The 15,745-nt window shown below is 44.3% G+C and overlaps 1 protein-coding gene across 1 annotated transcript in view; it reads right to left on the bottom strand.

Annotated features, from left to right (window-relative positions):
- Nucleotides 1-4,280: 4,280 nt before the first annotated feature.
- The window catches only part of SLC7A10 (solute carrier family 7 member 10), a 41,154-nt gene continuing 29,689 nt past the window's right edge, over nt 4,281-15,745 (bottom strand). Inside the window, exons 3-11 of the mRNA XM_061469155.1 lie at nt 13,462-13,613; nt 12,615-12,740; nt 11,556-11,709; nt 10,049-10,172; nt 9,850-9,953; nt 8,643-8,739; nt 5,926-6,075; nt 5,537-5,714; nt 4,281-4,474 (exon numbers count right to left, since the gene is read on the bottom strand). Of these exons, the coding sequence (XP_061325139.1) occupies nt 4,338-4,474; nt 5,537-5,714; nt 5,926-6,075; nt 8,643-8,739; nt 9,850-9,953; nt 10,049-10,172; nt 11,556-11,709; nt 12,615-12,740; nt 13,462-13,613 (1,222 nt within the window). The 3' untranslated portion in view covers nt 4,281-4,337. The remainder of the gene's footprint in view (nt 4,475-5,536; nt 5,715-5,925; nt 6,076-8,642; nt 8,740-9,849; nt 9,954-10,048; nt 10,173-11,555; nt 11,710-12,614; nt 12,741-13,461; nt 13,614-15,745) is intronic.

The raw sequence follows: 15,745 nt of genomic DNA on the forward strand, positions 1-15,745 counted from the left end.
AAAACCCAGTACATGCTGGCTGCATGTTACCTGAACCTCACCAGTAGAAAATTACGTGTGTTCTCCTGTCCCTTGTCAGCCTCTGTTATCTAATGGCAAATGCGCTGGATTATCTGTCCTTCTCAGATTCCAGCTCTTGTGTCTTGGCTACAATGAACAAAAACCTGATGCGGGTGGTAGAAGTTTAATTTTTATTCCATCTTCATTCTGTATGTTTCCTGCCTTACGGTGCCTCCTAGGTCTCCCTCCCTTCTACAATTCTGTCTTCCCTTGGGACTTGAAGACAAATTTCCTTTTGGGTTCTTAGCATCTCTTGGTCACTTTCTAATGCTTCTCCTTGGACTTTCCTTTCTTGTTTGTCCAAAAGCAGAATTTTCTCACTGAAGGTATAACACTGATGAGATCTGCCAAAGACTGGGGAAAGGAAGTTTAAAAAACTAAAGAGGCTTTGCATGCGTTCACTGCTGGAGGTGAGGGTGGCAACAGGGCACACTCATTTGAGCTCTGAGGCTTTAGGAAAAGACAAACCCCAAGCAAAGTTTACCCTTCAGTTTTTTTTCACATTTTCAGTTACGACATATACTTCAGTATCTCTCATGAAGCTCCTCAGCAGCTGAGTAATTACTAACTTCTTGTTATTTAGTGCTTGTTAAAAAGGAGCTGGAAAGCAAATGTGGTTTGTTTTCAAAGCTTTAAGAATTCACAAGAGAGTGAAACATGAGAAATACCCTGACAAAGGCCTCTGAAAACGAAGCATGGGAGAGCATGTTTGCTGGGGGTTGTTTGCGTGTTTGTTCATTTATTTGTTTTCACTTCCAAGATGAATCATTTTATTTAGCTTCAGCTTTTTGTCATGGAGAGGCACATCTGCTGTCACAGCATCAGCTTGTTCACAGACAAGCAGTGGCAGTGGGCTCTTTGATGGGTTTGCCGATCTACCACAACTCTTCACCAGGAGATGGTGGTGGTCTCCAGGGGCCACTGGCCTCAGTCCCCTTGTCAAGGGCTGAGTCAGGGTTGTGCTTTCAGAAATGATAGAGTGTGGTGAATGACATCTTATCTGCATATTTCTGGATACATTTTTTTGGTAAAGATGCTTCCAACTCAGATGTGTTATTAAATACACAGCGATGCACCAATCATTCTGGAATCGGATGAAAGCTCTGAACTGATGCAGGTCTCTCTCCTTGACGCTGCTGAGATCAATCTTTTCTGATTTATGTGCTACTGTGAACTGAAAACAGCCAATTCCTTTATCGAGTTTATGAAACCACTGAAGACCAGGTAGGCCAGCAGCAGCAGCTCTGCCTTATTCTCCCTGTGCTTCCCACCGGTGCCCACCCACCTCTTACGTCCTGTTGAGCATCGTCTTACTTGGGAGAGGAACTGTCTTCCCTGTCTGCATTTTGCACAGCACATAGAAGAGTGATGGTATGATCTACTGCTGCTTTTCTCAGCACAGTGATAATGCAGGTAAGAATAATCCAATACATCTTTTATTGACTTTGCATTAAGCTGTCTTAGATGTGACGCCATTTGTAATGCTTGCATCATCTCATTTTCTCTCTGAAATTCTCTGAATGCTGTATTATTGCCAGCACTAAAAGAGTACACAGCACAGAATATTTTTATGCATTGCAACTTCTAATATTTTATGCTACATAAATATAATAGCATATAATACATAGTATTACATACTATAACTTTGCTTTTAAAGCTTTGTTTAAATTCCTTTCTTTTGGAAACAACTTGCTTTTCCATATCAAGTATCACAGTATTCTTGGTGTGCTTGTCTCAAGGTTTGTCTCTTGTTTGGTGGGCTTTAAAATACTAGTAATTGTATCTCCTTTGGGCTTGCTTCCTCTTCTGGAAAATTCAAGCTTATATGGGGTTGAGCATGCTGTTAAATTTTATTTAGCATATGAATTTATCTTTCTAGCGCTGTACATTGATTTCTGTGGTTAGAAATTTTACACATTGGGAACTAACTTTTGCAGGCCTTTAAAAATAATGTATGTGATACTGAAAGCACAGATGAAACTGTTTCTGAAAATGAAATGGGACATTCTGGAACACCTTTTGGGGATTGGTATGTAATTCAAAGATGAGCTCCACTAAGTCGTCCTGTTCTAAATTCAGCCTAGTGATTTAAGGACCAGTGTTTGTTTTAATTCAAGGCAGTATAATCAGGGAAAATTTGAGCCAAACTCAGTTAACAACAAGGAGGCAATTGGTCCTTTAATTTTCCTTTTGATTTCATTTAAGAATAGCCAAGAAAAGCCTCAGTAGCACATTATTATTATTATTATTATTATTATTATTATTATTATTTATTATTATTATTATTACCACCTTTCTCATTACCATGCAGTCTTCTTGTCTCGAGAGCTGCAAAGTTTGGGTACTGGCTGATTTCCACACCTTAATTGTTTAAACCAACAAAAATAAAACCACACCAAACCTTCACAGTTCTGAAAGCAGTCATCATTGTGGGTGCTGTAATACATTTAATTTTACCACTAGATAATGAAGTTCTTGAAAAAATTAATCTGTTGGAAATTATACCACAGAATGGGGATTTTGAACTATGGAAAATAAGTCTTGGTCACAAGAGCCTCCAGTACAGGTGAAGTTTTCAGGTGCTGCTTAGTCAGAATAAATAGGGGAGGTGTGCTGTGAATTAAAAACAAAAGCAAGCTGAATATATATGATTTTCTTTGGCAAACTTCATATATTCAAAACATTTAAAATGTGGAATCTCTCTTCACATGTGTGCATTTGTACACACATAACCCACAGCTTTTTCTTTAGCTAAATAGGCATCTTAATCTCTTAGGATTTACAGCTTTATACAAAGAGGAGAGTGTAAGTTGTGTCTTGAGAGTCTTCTGTCTGGAAGTTCAGAGGGATGGACAGGTATTTAAAAATAAAAATACTTCTGAATAATAAATTATGTTGGAAAGATAATGCTTCTTGAACTTGCTCCTTGTTTTGAGTCCATACTTAAATCTTCGCAGAGTGTGTGGTACTTGATAAACTAAGAGACAATGAATCCTTAATTTTTATACCAGGGCCTCTAACATGTTGAAAGATACTTTTAAAATTAAATCCTCAGGGCTGTTACCAAGGCTACTGAACGTGACAGGGTTTGTTTTCAGAAGTTACAGAAGAATGGTAGAGACTCAGAATGTTGCCCAGAGCTGTTCTTGTGTTTTGCATTTTCAAAAGATCCTTTGTTGTGAAAGGGGCCATATTGCTACAGCAGCAAATCTTTATATATTAATTAAATAGGTGAACTAGAGGTTTTTTCCTAGTCTTTGCCACAAATAAAATATGCAAAACACTTTTTAAAGAGCATCAGATGTGAGGATGATTTAGGTTTGCTGCTTGGCTTAGGATAGCTGAAATGGGGAATTCAAAGCAATGTGACATAGAATCACAGATTGGTTTGGGTTGGAAGGGACCTTAAAGCTCACCTGGTTACAATCCCCCTGCAACAGGCAGGGACACCATCCACTAGACCAGGTTGCTTACTGGGTGGTGTGAAGAGAGCACTGTCCCCATCGGGATAGAGGAACCCAGCTTTGCCCTTGCAAAAATGCCTCAGAATTTGAGATACTTGAGATTTTTGTCACTACTTCTGCATATGTTTTTTTTTCCTGTGTCACCAAATGATGCCTGGACAGGCAGGCAGGCAAGGGTTTGTACCTTGGACTCTAAGGACCACCCTGGCTGGCTAGCACTCAGTGCAAAGCCCTGGCTGCACCGGTGCTGGCGTGCTCAGACAGGGGTGATCCTTTGGGCTGGAGCTGACACCTGTGATTTGTGGGGATTCACCCCACCCAGGTACAGGGATTTTCCGGCTGTCACGGGTGTCCCAAGGTCTCCTCACTTCCTGATTTCTCCACTTTGATTTTGTATTGGGAGCTGCCCTACTTTTGAAATGCCTGAATTCGTATGTCTCTGATGGACCCTCACAGCAGCTAAAATCAGTATTCCAGAGCTGTATCTGTGCTGCTTTCCCCTGCTGAGCATGTTTGCTACCAGAAAAAAAAAAAAAAAAAGCAACCAGTGCCTTATTTTATATTTTATTTTTCTTTTTTTCTCTTTTTTTTTTCAAATTTTTCTCTCCTTTTTTTTTCTTTTTTTTTTTTTTCCTTTTTAGGGAAAACCTAACAGCTACAGACGCCATGAGGGTGCAGCACACTGATGGGCTTCACTACTGGAGCTCTAAAACCTTTTTTTTTTTTTTTTTTTTTTTTTCTTTTTTCCAGAAAAACTTTTAGCAAAAACCAGGATGTAAACAAGAAGCCACTGCAGCCTCCGAGGCCACGCCGTTACTTGCTCGTGTCCGTCTCGCTTGCCTGCTGTCGAGAGCGGGCCGAGGGTGCTGAGGGTGCCTCTTCCTCCGCGGCAACTCCCCCCTGAGGGTAGACCACAAAACACAGCTTCTGTCCCCAGCACGTCATGGACTCTGCAGGAGCAAACGTGCGGGTGGTTAATGGGGATGGTTGAGCTCGTCTAAAAGCACGGTGCTGGGGTGATGCAATGTGTGAATCAATGTGCATCTTCCCGTCCATGGCCGCTTGGTCCTGCTGTGCAGAGTCTGCCCCTCCAACCCTTCTTATCCCCAGCTCAGTGATAAAACAGTGTTGGTGAAGCAGGGGCAGGTTAAGATGAGAAGTGTTAGGGATGCTTTTCCCAGCCCCTTGCAGAGCTGTGCTGGCAGAGATGGGCTGGGATGGCTGCCAGCCCTCCTGGCACTGTGTCAGCAGTGGGGACTGCTGATCCTGGGGACCTCTGGTCAGAGCAAAGGGCTGCAGTGTGCTTGTTTTAAAGTCCTTGCCTCAGAGCAAAGCAATTAGAAGCCAATCATAGCCAAGCCATCAAAGACTTATGTGCAGTTTTAATTTTACATGAGTGATAATGTAAGGCTTTCTTTTGAGGGTGAAATAATTCACTGTGCCATGTGGGGTTTGTGCAGCGGGATGTGCTGGTGGCAGAGTGGGATGAAAGCTTGTGTGCATTTATTAGTCCTTTTGTGATAGTTCATTGAGCCTTAATAGAATTACGGAATGGTTTGGGCTGGAAGGGACCGTAGAGCTCATCCAGTTCCAGCCCCCTGCCATGGGCAGGGACGCCTTCCACTAGACCAGGCTGCTCCAAGCCCTGTCCAGCCTGGCCTTGAACACTGCCAGGGACGGGGCAGCCACGGCTTCTCTGGGCAACCTGTGCCAGTGCCTCACTGTTGCGCTCCTGTGTATCTGGCTCTGGGGCAGACTCTGGTGAGTGAGCTGAGCAGATGGGGTGCTGCACAGAGGCACGAAAGGAAGTGAGCAACCATTCTAAAGAGTGAGCAAAACAGCTGCCCAAAGGAGAGCTTTGTGCCCAGGGGCCACCTGTGACCAAGAGTGGTGGCTGGGCTCACACAGGATGTTCCCTTGCTGTTTTAGTGCTGCTGGTTCAGAGGTTAAGCAGATCCCTGCAGACACACGCACAACCAGGAGTGCAGTGAGGCACCGCAGCACTGTCTTACCTATTAGCCTATTTACACTCTTTGGTTTATTTCTCCAGTAGACTCCAAGGAAGAACACTGGCACTCCAGTTAAAATGATAATAAGTCCAACTCCACAGACGATTGGCTCGGAGTATAAGCTGAAGATCAGCAGAAATGCCCAAAACGCCAGGTAAGTGATGGGGATGAGGAGGTTCACCTATCAGGAGAGAGCAGAGCAGAGCACAACTGTGGTTGTGTGTATCCCATTTTTACACTAATGGCTCTCTGGGACATGGTTTGGGACCATAAAACATTACCACTACATCAAAAAAACCCAACATTATTCAAAACAGATGGAGGGCTTGATGTGCCCATCCCACCCTTTGCATCACTATTGCAACCAAGAGATTTAGCTTTAACATTGTCACCTTGATAGGTCTGAAGATTTTGGGTTTCTTGCATCGTAACACAATCAGGCCTATAATTGTCACTCCGTAGCAGAGGTAGTTAATAAATGACACATAGTTGATTAGCGTGTATGTGTCTCCAACAAGCATGATGACAAGAGTGGCCATACACTGCAAAGAGAGAAGTATAACCTTCCTTGAGTCATTACTAGAAAAAGTAGCTTAAACCCAACAAAACCAAGCAAAAACCCCATTAAAGCATTTAAATGCCTTTTGTTTACAGGCCCCACTGGGTATCTGCTGCCTCCTGTGGTTCAGAGTGTTATCCCTGAGCTGTGCCACTGGGGCTGAGTGGGGATTTATGGTTATTTGGGACATGCTGAGGGTCTGTTTATAAATACCCCGAGGTGCTGGCAGAGGTGACTCTACTGGCCATGGCTGGTCAAGCAGGGCCAGGAGGGCTGTCAAGAGCTCTGTGTCGCTCCACTCTACCCATTCCTGTTATTTGTTTTAAAAGCTATTGACCCCTATGGTGAGAACTGCTGATGGAAGAAGGATTTCTTGCAAACTGAACATGTTGTGGTCAGTGCACTACGTTGTTGCAGGTGCCCTGTATATTATAAAGAATGAGCTTTGCCCTTTATCCCTGCTGGCCCACAGCTCATTCTGCAGATGACTGGCATCATTAATCTTTTGAGCATTACTTGTGTTTGGAAGCTGGCAGATTGATGGTGGAAATTTCCATGCTATAAACTCACTTGTTTATACTGTGCAAAACCAGGAGAGCCGGCTCCTTGGGTCCCACACCATTGCCAGTCAGTACCCTGGGAGCCGCGCCCTGGCCTCCATCACATACTGGTCCTGTGAACATTGTCTGCTGGTGGCCAGAACCTGAGGGAAGCCAAGTATCCACATCCCTTCAGAGAGAGCTCAGGTTTTTGGTCTCTTACTCCAAGCTCTCTTTTTGCTTACATCCCTTTTTCTCAATTTGCCGTTCCAATGGCAAAGTCCTCTTGGAAGGGAGGGCTTCTGCACCACCAGCACCAGGAATTAAGCACTGCTATCTAACGACACTCTGGTCCCTCCATTCCCCTGTTCAAAGCCTCGCAGGCCTGACAGGGGGATTCCAACACCTTGGGAAGTATCACCACAAAATGGATTTAAAATAGGAGGGTGTTTTATACCCGTATAATGTGTTCCTGGCTTTCCTCTGACAGTGTCATACGCACACACAATCCTCTCCTGTCACTCACAGGATTTACAGCGATGCTGCTTGGAGCGTTGTGATTCTGTGCATAGGTGACACCAATGTGTCAGGTCTGCTCATGGTGTGGGCATGACTGCTGGGTGGTACAAGGCTGCAGGGGCTCTGCTGCTCTCTCAATTGCTTGGCCACAGCCACGTGGCAGGGAGGAGAGCTGGATGCTCCCCACTGTATTGCAAAAAAACCCAGTCTGTTTATTTTACACTTAGCTTGGTCCCTTGATTTTTGAAAGGATTAGTAAAAATACAGGCCTTGCTGGTGGTGTTAAAAAGCCCTTTCTCCACATACAAAGAAACCTTTCTTCATGCAAAGAGCTAGGTATGATTCATTGGAAGAGAAAAAGGAACCTGGGGTATTAATTAGGTTTGCCTAAAGTCTGACCCAGTTTGCTATTGTAGCTGTCTATATTATATTTGTTAATAAATTAGTATTTCCTAGGACTTGTTATACCCTGAGCTGCTTTAAAACACCTTGTTCTGTGACTGCACTGTGATTCAAGGAGGATGTTTTGAACAGAGCAGAGAACTGGTGTATGCCTGAAGGATCAGACAGCTGTTTCACAGTGAAGCTGCCTCTGAAACTCAGTGTGTAATTTCAAATAATGTATATTTAAGGACAAAAGAGTTCCATTTCATTGGCACCAGCAGCCCAGCAGTAGCCCATGGTGGGACCAGGGGTCTCTGCCTACCCCAACACCTTGCATGAGGTGTTTGTGGTGGGCACTAAGCCCCAGGGATGCTGTAAAGCCTCGGCTAGATGCAAATGTTGCCATAAAAGCAGAATGTGCAGGAGGCTTATTTGGTGAAATTTGGTCTGGGTGTATTGTGCCAGAATTGCTTTTATTGCTGGGAGACAGATACACAAGTGTGCACCTTCCCAGTGCATCTGGGGTCAAACCCGCCTGTTTTTGTATCAGTGGCAAATCTGCAGCTAGCCAAGATTTCAAATAAATGCCCTTTGGGGAATTCCCCTTCTCAGGCCATGCAACAGGGGACAGCAGCACAGAGAGTCATTTTCCTCTGTAATGTCTTTGATACTGCAGTAAAACCCATCACATATGCTACCCTCACTATTGATAAAAGTGTATGAAGGTCTTTGTTCCCAAATGGTTGTGTAAAAAATCATCAAAAGAGCTTCTCCCTTCTTAAACAAATTGTCTGTTTCAAAAGTCAGTCTCTACCTCTGCTGTGGGTAGAACAAGTGGTAATGGGCTTAAATTGCAGCTCAAGTTAGGTATGAGGGAAACCATCCACGCCCCCAGGATGGTTGGGAATAGGAGGGATTATTTCCGAAGCTGAAGGCTGCTCCCCTCTGGGGCCATTGGAGGTGCTTGGCCAGCACCCACCAGCAGCGTTCCCGGCTGACTCTCTTCTCCTCCTTATGGGGTTTAATGGCTTCTCAAGCTCTTCTCTCTGTGATTTACTATTTATAATAGCAGGTTACAGAAAAGCAGAGCAGGGACAGTAAAACTTACGCAGACAAGCAGGGCAGGGATGGGTGTGCAGTGCTTGACGTGGATCATGGCAAGCAGACTTGGCAAATGGCCTTCTCGAGCACCGGAGAAACATAACCTGGAAATGAGAGCAGTAATGCTGAACCAGCTGGGTGGACAACAGCCTCTTCAGTTCCTAGCCATAGAACATCTCTAATCAAAACCACCTGCACTGATGTGGAAGGGAGCTGCAGCCTATGGGTGCTGAGCTGCAACTGGGGAGATGACTAGAGACTGCTTGTGTAACCTGGTGTAAGTCACTGAAACTAGACCCTTCAGTATATGAGGCCTCTAATGGCTAATAGCATCTGTGCGGTGACCTGCTTTGAGATGCCAAATTACCTCTGAGCAGGAGGACTGAAATCTGTCCAGTTTGTCAGGGTTGCCTCCTTACCCAGGGTGGGATGAGTACTGTGAAGGTTGTGTGGGGATCAGCTATACACAGCCAAGACACAACCCCTCACAGGTAGTGTTTCCAGTGTCAGAAAGGTTTTAAATAAGGGTTAACATGCCTGAACTTTAACTTCATTTCTAAGTGCACAACCTGTAACATATGGACTCGGATTTGTGGCATCTCATTGTACTCATGAAAGTGCTGAGATAAATAACTTCCCAAGGTGCTTAAGACTTGAGTTGTTTCCTTAAAACTTTTTAATAACTTTTTAATTAAGTTCAGAGAGGTCAGTTAATATAAGTAGACTCTATAGACTACGCTGCAATACACTTTACAGATTCTGGCCCCACTATCAGCAGTGTGCATGCAAAACATCTTGCCCGAAAGGAGTTTTTCCACTACAGAATGAAAATGTCTGTAACTGGGAACAGCACCAGGCCCTAAAACTGCTCTTTGAGTGAAGCACGATTTAGCTTGTAGCTACTGGAACTTTATTGATGTAAAATGACTTTGGTTCCATGCTAAAGCCGTGTTAGGCTCTTCCTGTGAGTTATTCCACATCTGCAGACAATTTCAGAAGCTCATAAGGATTATTTTGCAAGAGATTCCACGATTCAATATTATATTTGATGATTCAAAACAGAGCAATTCATAACTGAATGTATCCAACACACCCAACAACGACCTCATGCTCTACAACATCCAAAATGTCTAGATAGCATTTCTTTAGCAAATGCAATTAAACCAGCCCCTCCCCAAATTAGATAATGTTCATAAAATTGTACTGCATCTAACCTTGATGAGGTAAAAAGGTATCCATTTATTCCTCCAAATGTAGATAGGGCCACTGAGACTGGCATAACCCAGGAAAAATAGCCCAGTAACTTTTCACCAAATGTCTAAAGCAACAGAAGGCAGAGAAACTGAAATACACTGCAAAGCACAGAACCAAAATCAAAGTGTATTTTAGACATCCAGGGAATGGTTTACTTACTACCGCCACAGCGTTGGAGGACAAGAGCTCTTGGGGTGACATGGCAGTGAAATATGCAATGTTGGTGAACGTATACACAAATGTCACCAATGGGATGGATATGAATATGGCACGAGGTAGGTTCCTAATAAGAGAATTAGGAGGGTAGATAAGAAATTACAGTCATGTACAGTGAGACCACAACAACCATGTACAGCTGTGTGTACAGGCACCAGTGGTGCAGTGAAAGGCCTTGTTTTGCTTTACTTTCCCCTGCTCTGAAAAGGAACAAGATCCTGTTATTCAGGTGGCTGTCTTGGCCTGCCCCATGCCGTAAACGTGGTCTGGTCATACACCACCATGACAACTTACAGCAGTACAGGTCTACTTGACCTCTGATCCAGAGACATGCTTAGAGGTGGACACCTGAACCACCCTGTATCAAAGGTAATAATGGATTTCCCTCCATGTGTCAGATTTGCAAAAAGAGTCTTTAAAAATTTATTTAACCTTTATGATTTTGAACAGATTTAGTAAAAATGGGAAGTTTTTTTTTTATAGTTTCCCCTTGGAGACTGCAATAATAATAAAAACAGCCATTCACTCCTTTTTCTCTTTATTTCTCAACTGAGGCCACATTTGCCTTATTTAAGTCATAACTTTTCATTATTCAGCTTTGAAATTGTGGTGGTCCATTAAAACGTTGGTGTTTTACTAAGGGAATGCTGTGCCAACTTGCTTTATTCCTGCCAAGATCTCTGGACGTGTACTTTGCCACTCACTAGTGCAAGTTATGTGCAGAGCCGCTTGTAAGGCTGCAGCTCTAATCCATTCCCACCCAGGCACTGTAATAGCTTCAATTTCTCCTTGTTTAATCACTGTGTGCCTTGGATGCCCAGAAATAATGCTCGGAGAGCTGCTCTTGCCATTAGTCTTCCACTTCATCAGCTCAGAAATGTTGAAACATTTGAGCTTTGCTTTACTGTATTAACGTTCACTTTCCCTCCAGCTTTCCAGCCTGCTTGTGATAAATCATTTCCAAGCCCCTTCCCATACCCAGGACCAGCATGATGTTAGTCACCCTGTGGGGAGCAGCCGCGCAATCAGTTTCTGATCTTCTCTTTCTGGTGTCTGTGGAAGATCCCCTTTGGGTGAAAAAGCAAAGGGACTTAAACATAATCCCACATTTTTCTGATAGAAGTGATTCTCCCTATAGCCACTTGAATGGCATCTCATTGATGGTTATTTTTTGCTGTAAAAGCACTGTATGATTTAACAGTGCCATAAAGATGCTGCTTTGTTTTACAGGCTGGTTTCAGTTAATGCCTTACGCAACACATTTTTAATTCCATTGTTCCTTTAACTTGCCTCCCATCTCTTCCAAACAAAAAATCTCTCTCTACTTTAGAAAGACCAGTCCCATAGACATGTAAGGAAGCTGCAGCTTATGAAATGAATTATATTACCAGACAGCTCCAATGTCTCAGCACTTCAAGAAAGTGTGGATGGCACAGAATTGGATACTTGCCTGCGGGGCTCAACCAGTTCTTCCGTTACATAGTTCAAGAAGTTCCAGCCACTGAACGCAAATGACCCTTGAAGGAAAGCTAAAGCTAAATGCCCCACAGACGGAGTCATCCAAAAATTGAACGCGTTGCTTGGTGTCAGCTCTTTGTAGTTTCCTGCACAGAGAGCGCAAGCAAGAGGTTAATCCACCCCTACCTACCAGAGACACCAGGAAACAGGTGATTTTCAGTCTTTATTTTCATTGGATTTGGGACTTCGTGCTCTTCATGTCACCATGGGCTGGCACTGCACTTGCAGGGCTTTCTGTGGGGTGGTGTCCTGGGGAAGCAGCTTGGGTTGTACTCACAGCATCCCTCATTGCACTGAGGCCACCACTGTGCCTCATGGGACCAACCAGCAAGGCTTGAGGATTGCTCCTGGGCAGGGTCAATTCCTGCCTGTTTTTAATGCGGTTTTCTCTTACAAGAGTTTGGTGGTGTTCAGTAGAAATACTGAAAAATAAAATGCCTGTGGGGCTGGCAGGCTGTGGGACTATTACCACTGAGAAAACACATTTGCTCTCTGCAAATACTTTATCTTCCTTTATATGACTCATCATATACATGATAAAAACACTGTGAGCCTTTTGTGTTTTCTGCTTTCTGTTAAGTTGATGAGTCAGTGAGACCTTGTTTTTTTGCCTATTTTTAATAAGTGACTTTTTCAGGAAATTTGACTAGTGCCCACGTTCATTTTACACCCAGGGTACTTCAAATTTAAGGAACATACAACAGATGAAAAAATTTCAGTAAATATTCTGAAACATCCTCAGCTGCATTTATTCCATCAGAACCAATGAGGTGGGCCAGAAAGGGACTCATATGAGAAAATACAGCTGATTTCTCTGTGGTGACATCCTTTCTGTGGAGCCATCCTTTCTGTGTCTGCGTGAATAAGCAGCCTTGCAGCTCAGCTAAACCCAGCACTCCTTTGGGTCAGTTAGTAAGGAGAAAACAGTAAGTGGGGAAAATTACTTCTATCAGCAGTACCATACCCGTGTTGGAGCTGTCTCACAGAGTACCTTTAAAGATCTGTATGAAGCCCACAATAATGATAAGGGCCAGGGCTAAGAGTTTTCCTGCTGTAAATATATCCTGAATGCGTGTTGCCCATCGAACGCTGGAGCTGTTCACCCAGGTCAGGAGGACTGGAGAGCAAAAGACTGAATTCAGTGACATGAAATCATGTTTATTTAAGACCACACAGTCAAAGCATTGGAAAGCACAAAGTGACCTGCACATCCCTGTGGGGAGCTATAGCGTGGCTGGGAGCAAGGTGAGGAGGAGCTTTGCCTTTCCTTAGGAGAATCCCAGCTGCAGGGGCATCCCTACCAGCCAGCAGCCTTCCTGCCTTGGGGGCTGCTGGCTGCAGCTCCCTGAAGGTCTAGTTACTGTGCCTGGGTAGTGCTCAGTGTGTAGGGATCACCATCTCCTCATGGAAATGGTGAATGCCTCTGGTCCTTGTAGCTCTGGCTTGCTTTTGCTGGCTCTGTAAGTAATTAACGTGGAGCCAGTGGCATCCTGCATTTCCTACACACTTGCATTTGTGAATGTAAAAGTAGACTAGGAAGGGCTCAAATGGTGGGTCACCCATGCTGGGTGCCCATGGCCCTGCCCCATCCCATAAACTCGCCTGCTACCACTTCCCTGGGACCTGCAGGGATTCAGGCGCCTTTATATGCCCTGCTCCAGCCACTGTGCTTGCTGCAGGCAAGCAGGAAGAGAGTGAGTATCTCACACCAGTCATGGTGCCTGTCTTGGGACTTCCCTTGTTGTGGCCATGACCCCAGCCTGGCTGGAGTGGCCCCTCGAGTGGTCCCATGTAAAACCAAGACAAGCTTTGTGTGTGTGCAAGAAGCAAATACTCACGTAAACACACCATGGAGAGGATCCTGGAGGCATTATAAGGGGGGATACAGTTAGGAAAGACAGGCTGCAGGACATAGTTTGAGAAGGTCAGCGCAATGACAGCCAGACTGGTAGGGTACATGATAAGCACTGCACTCCACAGCAGCAGAAACCTGGAAGACAAGAAAAAGCAGAAGCAAGCATTAGGAGTGTGCTGGAGGAGATACTGCATACTTGGCTGTGCAGTGCTTCAGGACAGCTACCAACGCAGCAAGACTGGCACCTTCATCTCAGTCACATCTAAGAGTCACCTGCATGTGACTCTCCTCATCCCTTTTCCCCTGTTCCCAGTGCAATCTGGATTTTGAATTAAACATGTCTAAGCAAAGCACGGTTTAGGGACATCTGGTAGAGTGAGGATTATGCCCAGTGGGCACATGTTGATTTAGCTCTGCATGCCAAAGCAAAAGCATCTCTTGTACCTGAGCTGATGTGTCACTGCAACCGATGGCAGTCCCTACATTGAAGACACCTCTGGAGGGTTTCAGCAGGGCCCCAGCTGCACTCTTGGGGCTGCTACTGGCTGCCCACCAGTCACTGAGGGGTTCCTTGTCACTGTTCAGGTTGGCTCTGTGACCTGGGCCAGGGCAGGTTAGTGCTGCTGTATTCTGCAATCACTCAGCTGGGGCACACCGGGGCTGGTTGTCTGCCTTCACCTGCAGCTGAAGGCAATTGCATCAAATCAGGTACCCTTGCAAATATAAAGTGTGAGGCAGTTTGTTTTACACTGAGAAAAGGGGAAAAGTTCACTTATCTTAAAGAGCAGCAGTAGATCTGCTTTTAAAGCAAGTATTCTGCTCTAAAGTACAAGTATTATTATTTCTGTAATGAGAACTAGCTACTGCAAGAAAGTGAAATCCTTCTTTCTATGTATGTACACAGAGATACATACACATTAGTTCATTCATATACAAGTGTAACATGCAGTGATGCCCAGCACAAATGAGGATTGGAAATGACATTTCTAAATAATACTATATAATTTCTGGGTTACATGTGCTGCCCTTTTAGAAGCTGCTCCCTCCCCACATGCTGCCTGCTGCCAGTCCCTTAAGTGTGGCACTTAAGTTGAGGGGTCCCTCCCGGTGCTGTTAACATGGATGGAGGGAGTGCTGCTTGCTGGGTGTTTCTTGGACAGATGTGGTGAGTGTTTTTCAGTTCTTTGTTACTTCTGGTACATATGGGGCAACCTGATGCTTCCTTTTTCTTAGTAATGTTGTGGTTTGAACCCAGCCAGACAGCTCGTTCACTCACTCCCCCCTTCTTTCCCTCCCCCTACTCCTGGAGGGACGGAGAGGAGAATCGAAAAGAATGCAACTCCCACGGGTTGAGATACGAACAGTTTAGTAACTAAGGTATAACACAAATCACTGCTGCTACCACCAATGATAATAATGATAAAGGAAATAACAAGGGAAAAGAATACATCACCTCAGCACCAGCCAACCGATAACTCACACCCTCAGCCTGACCAAGCATCGACCCATACCTAGTCCTACCCCACAGTCCCTAGCCCTTCTGGATAGCTCTCCGTTACATCCTGGGCATGACGTGCTGTGGTATGGAATACCTCTTTGGTCAGTTTGGGTCAGGTGTCCTGTCTCTGCTTCCTCCCAGCTTCCCCTCCTCCCTGGCAGAGCATGAGGCTCACAAAGTCCTTGGTCAGACCAAACATTTGACCAGTAACTAAAACCATCAGTGTTATCAGCGCTGTTCCCAGGCTGAAAGTCAAAAACACAGCACTGCATCAGCTACCACGAAGGAGAAAAAATGACTGCTACTGCTGAACCCAGGACAGTAAGTATCAGAGAATCAGTTTGGCAAGCTGGCATGATGCAAGAGCTTGTTACCTTCTCAAATGGCACCACTGATTTTAAAATTGGGGTTTTTTTCTCTCCTTTCTCTTTATTCTGTTGTGTGAGTCCTATTTTTTCTTTTTTTCATGATTTCTAATGTTTTCCATGTGGTTCAGAGCAATTTCCTCCAGTAATTGCTTTGTGCTATTTGGTGCTGTGGGTTGTGTACCTAGTTTGCAGACCCTGCTTGCTGGATGAGTTAACCTGGCTGGTCCCCACTAAGGCTAACTATGACTTAAATACTGCAATTAATTGCAGTAAAATAATAATAAAAATATTAATAATATTAATAGTAAAACAATAAAATAATAAATGAAAAAATACATAATAAAAATAATAATGTGCTGATAGGGTTAGGATGCTGGTGTTGCTGAGCAAGGTCAGGTTCA

The sequence above is a fragment of the Pezoporus flaviventris genome, unplaced genomic scaffold (genome assembly GCF_033815535.1).
Source record: "Pezoporus flaviventris isolate CSIRO_AGI_PZ_B2104156 unplaced genomic scaffold, CSIRO_AGI_Pfla_v1 ptg000054l, whole genome shotgun sequence".
NCBI lineage: Eukaryota > Metazoa > Chordata > Aves > Psittaciformes > Psittacidae > Pezoporus > Pezoporus flaviventris.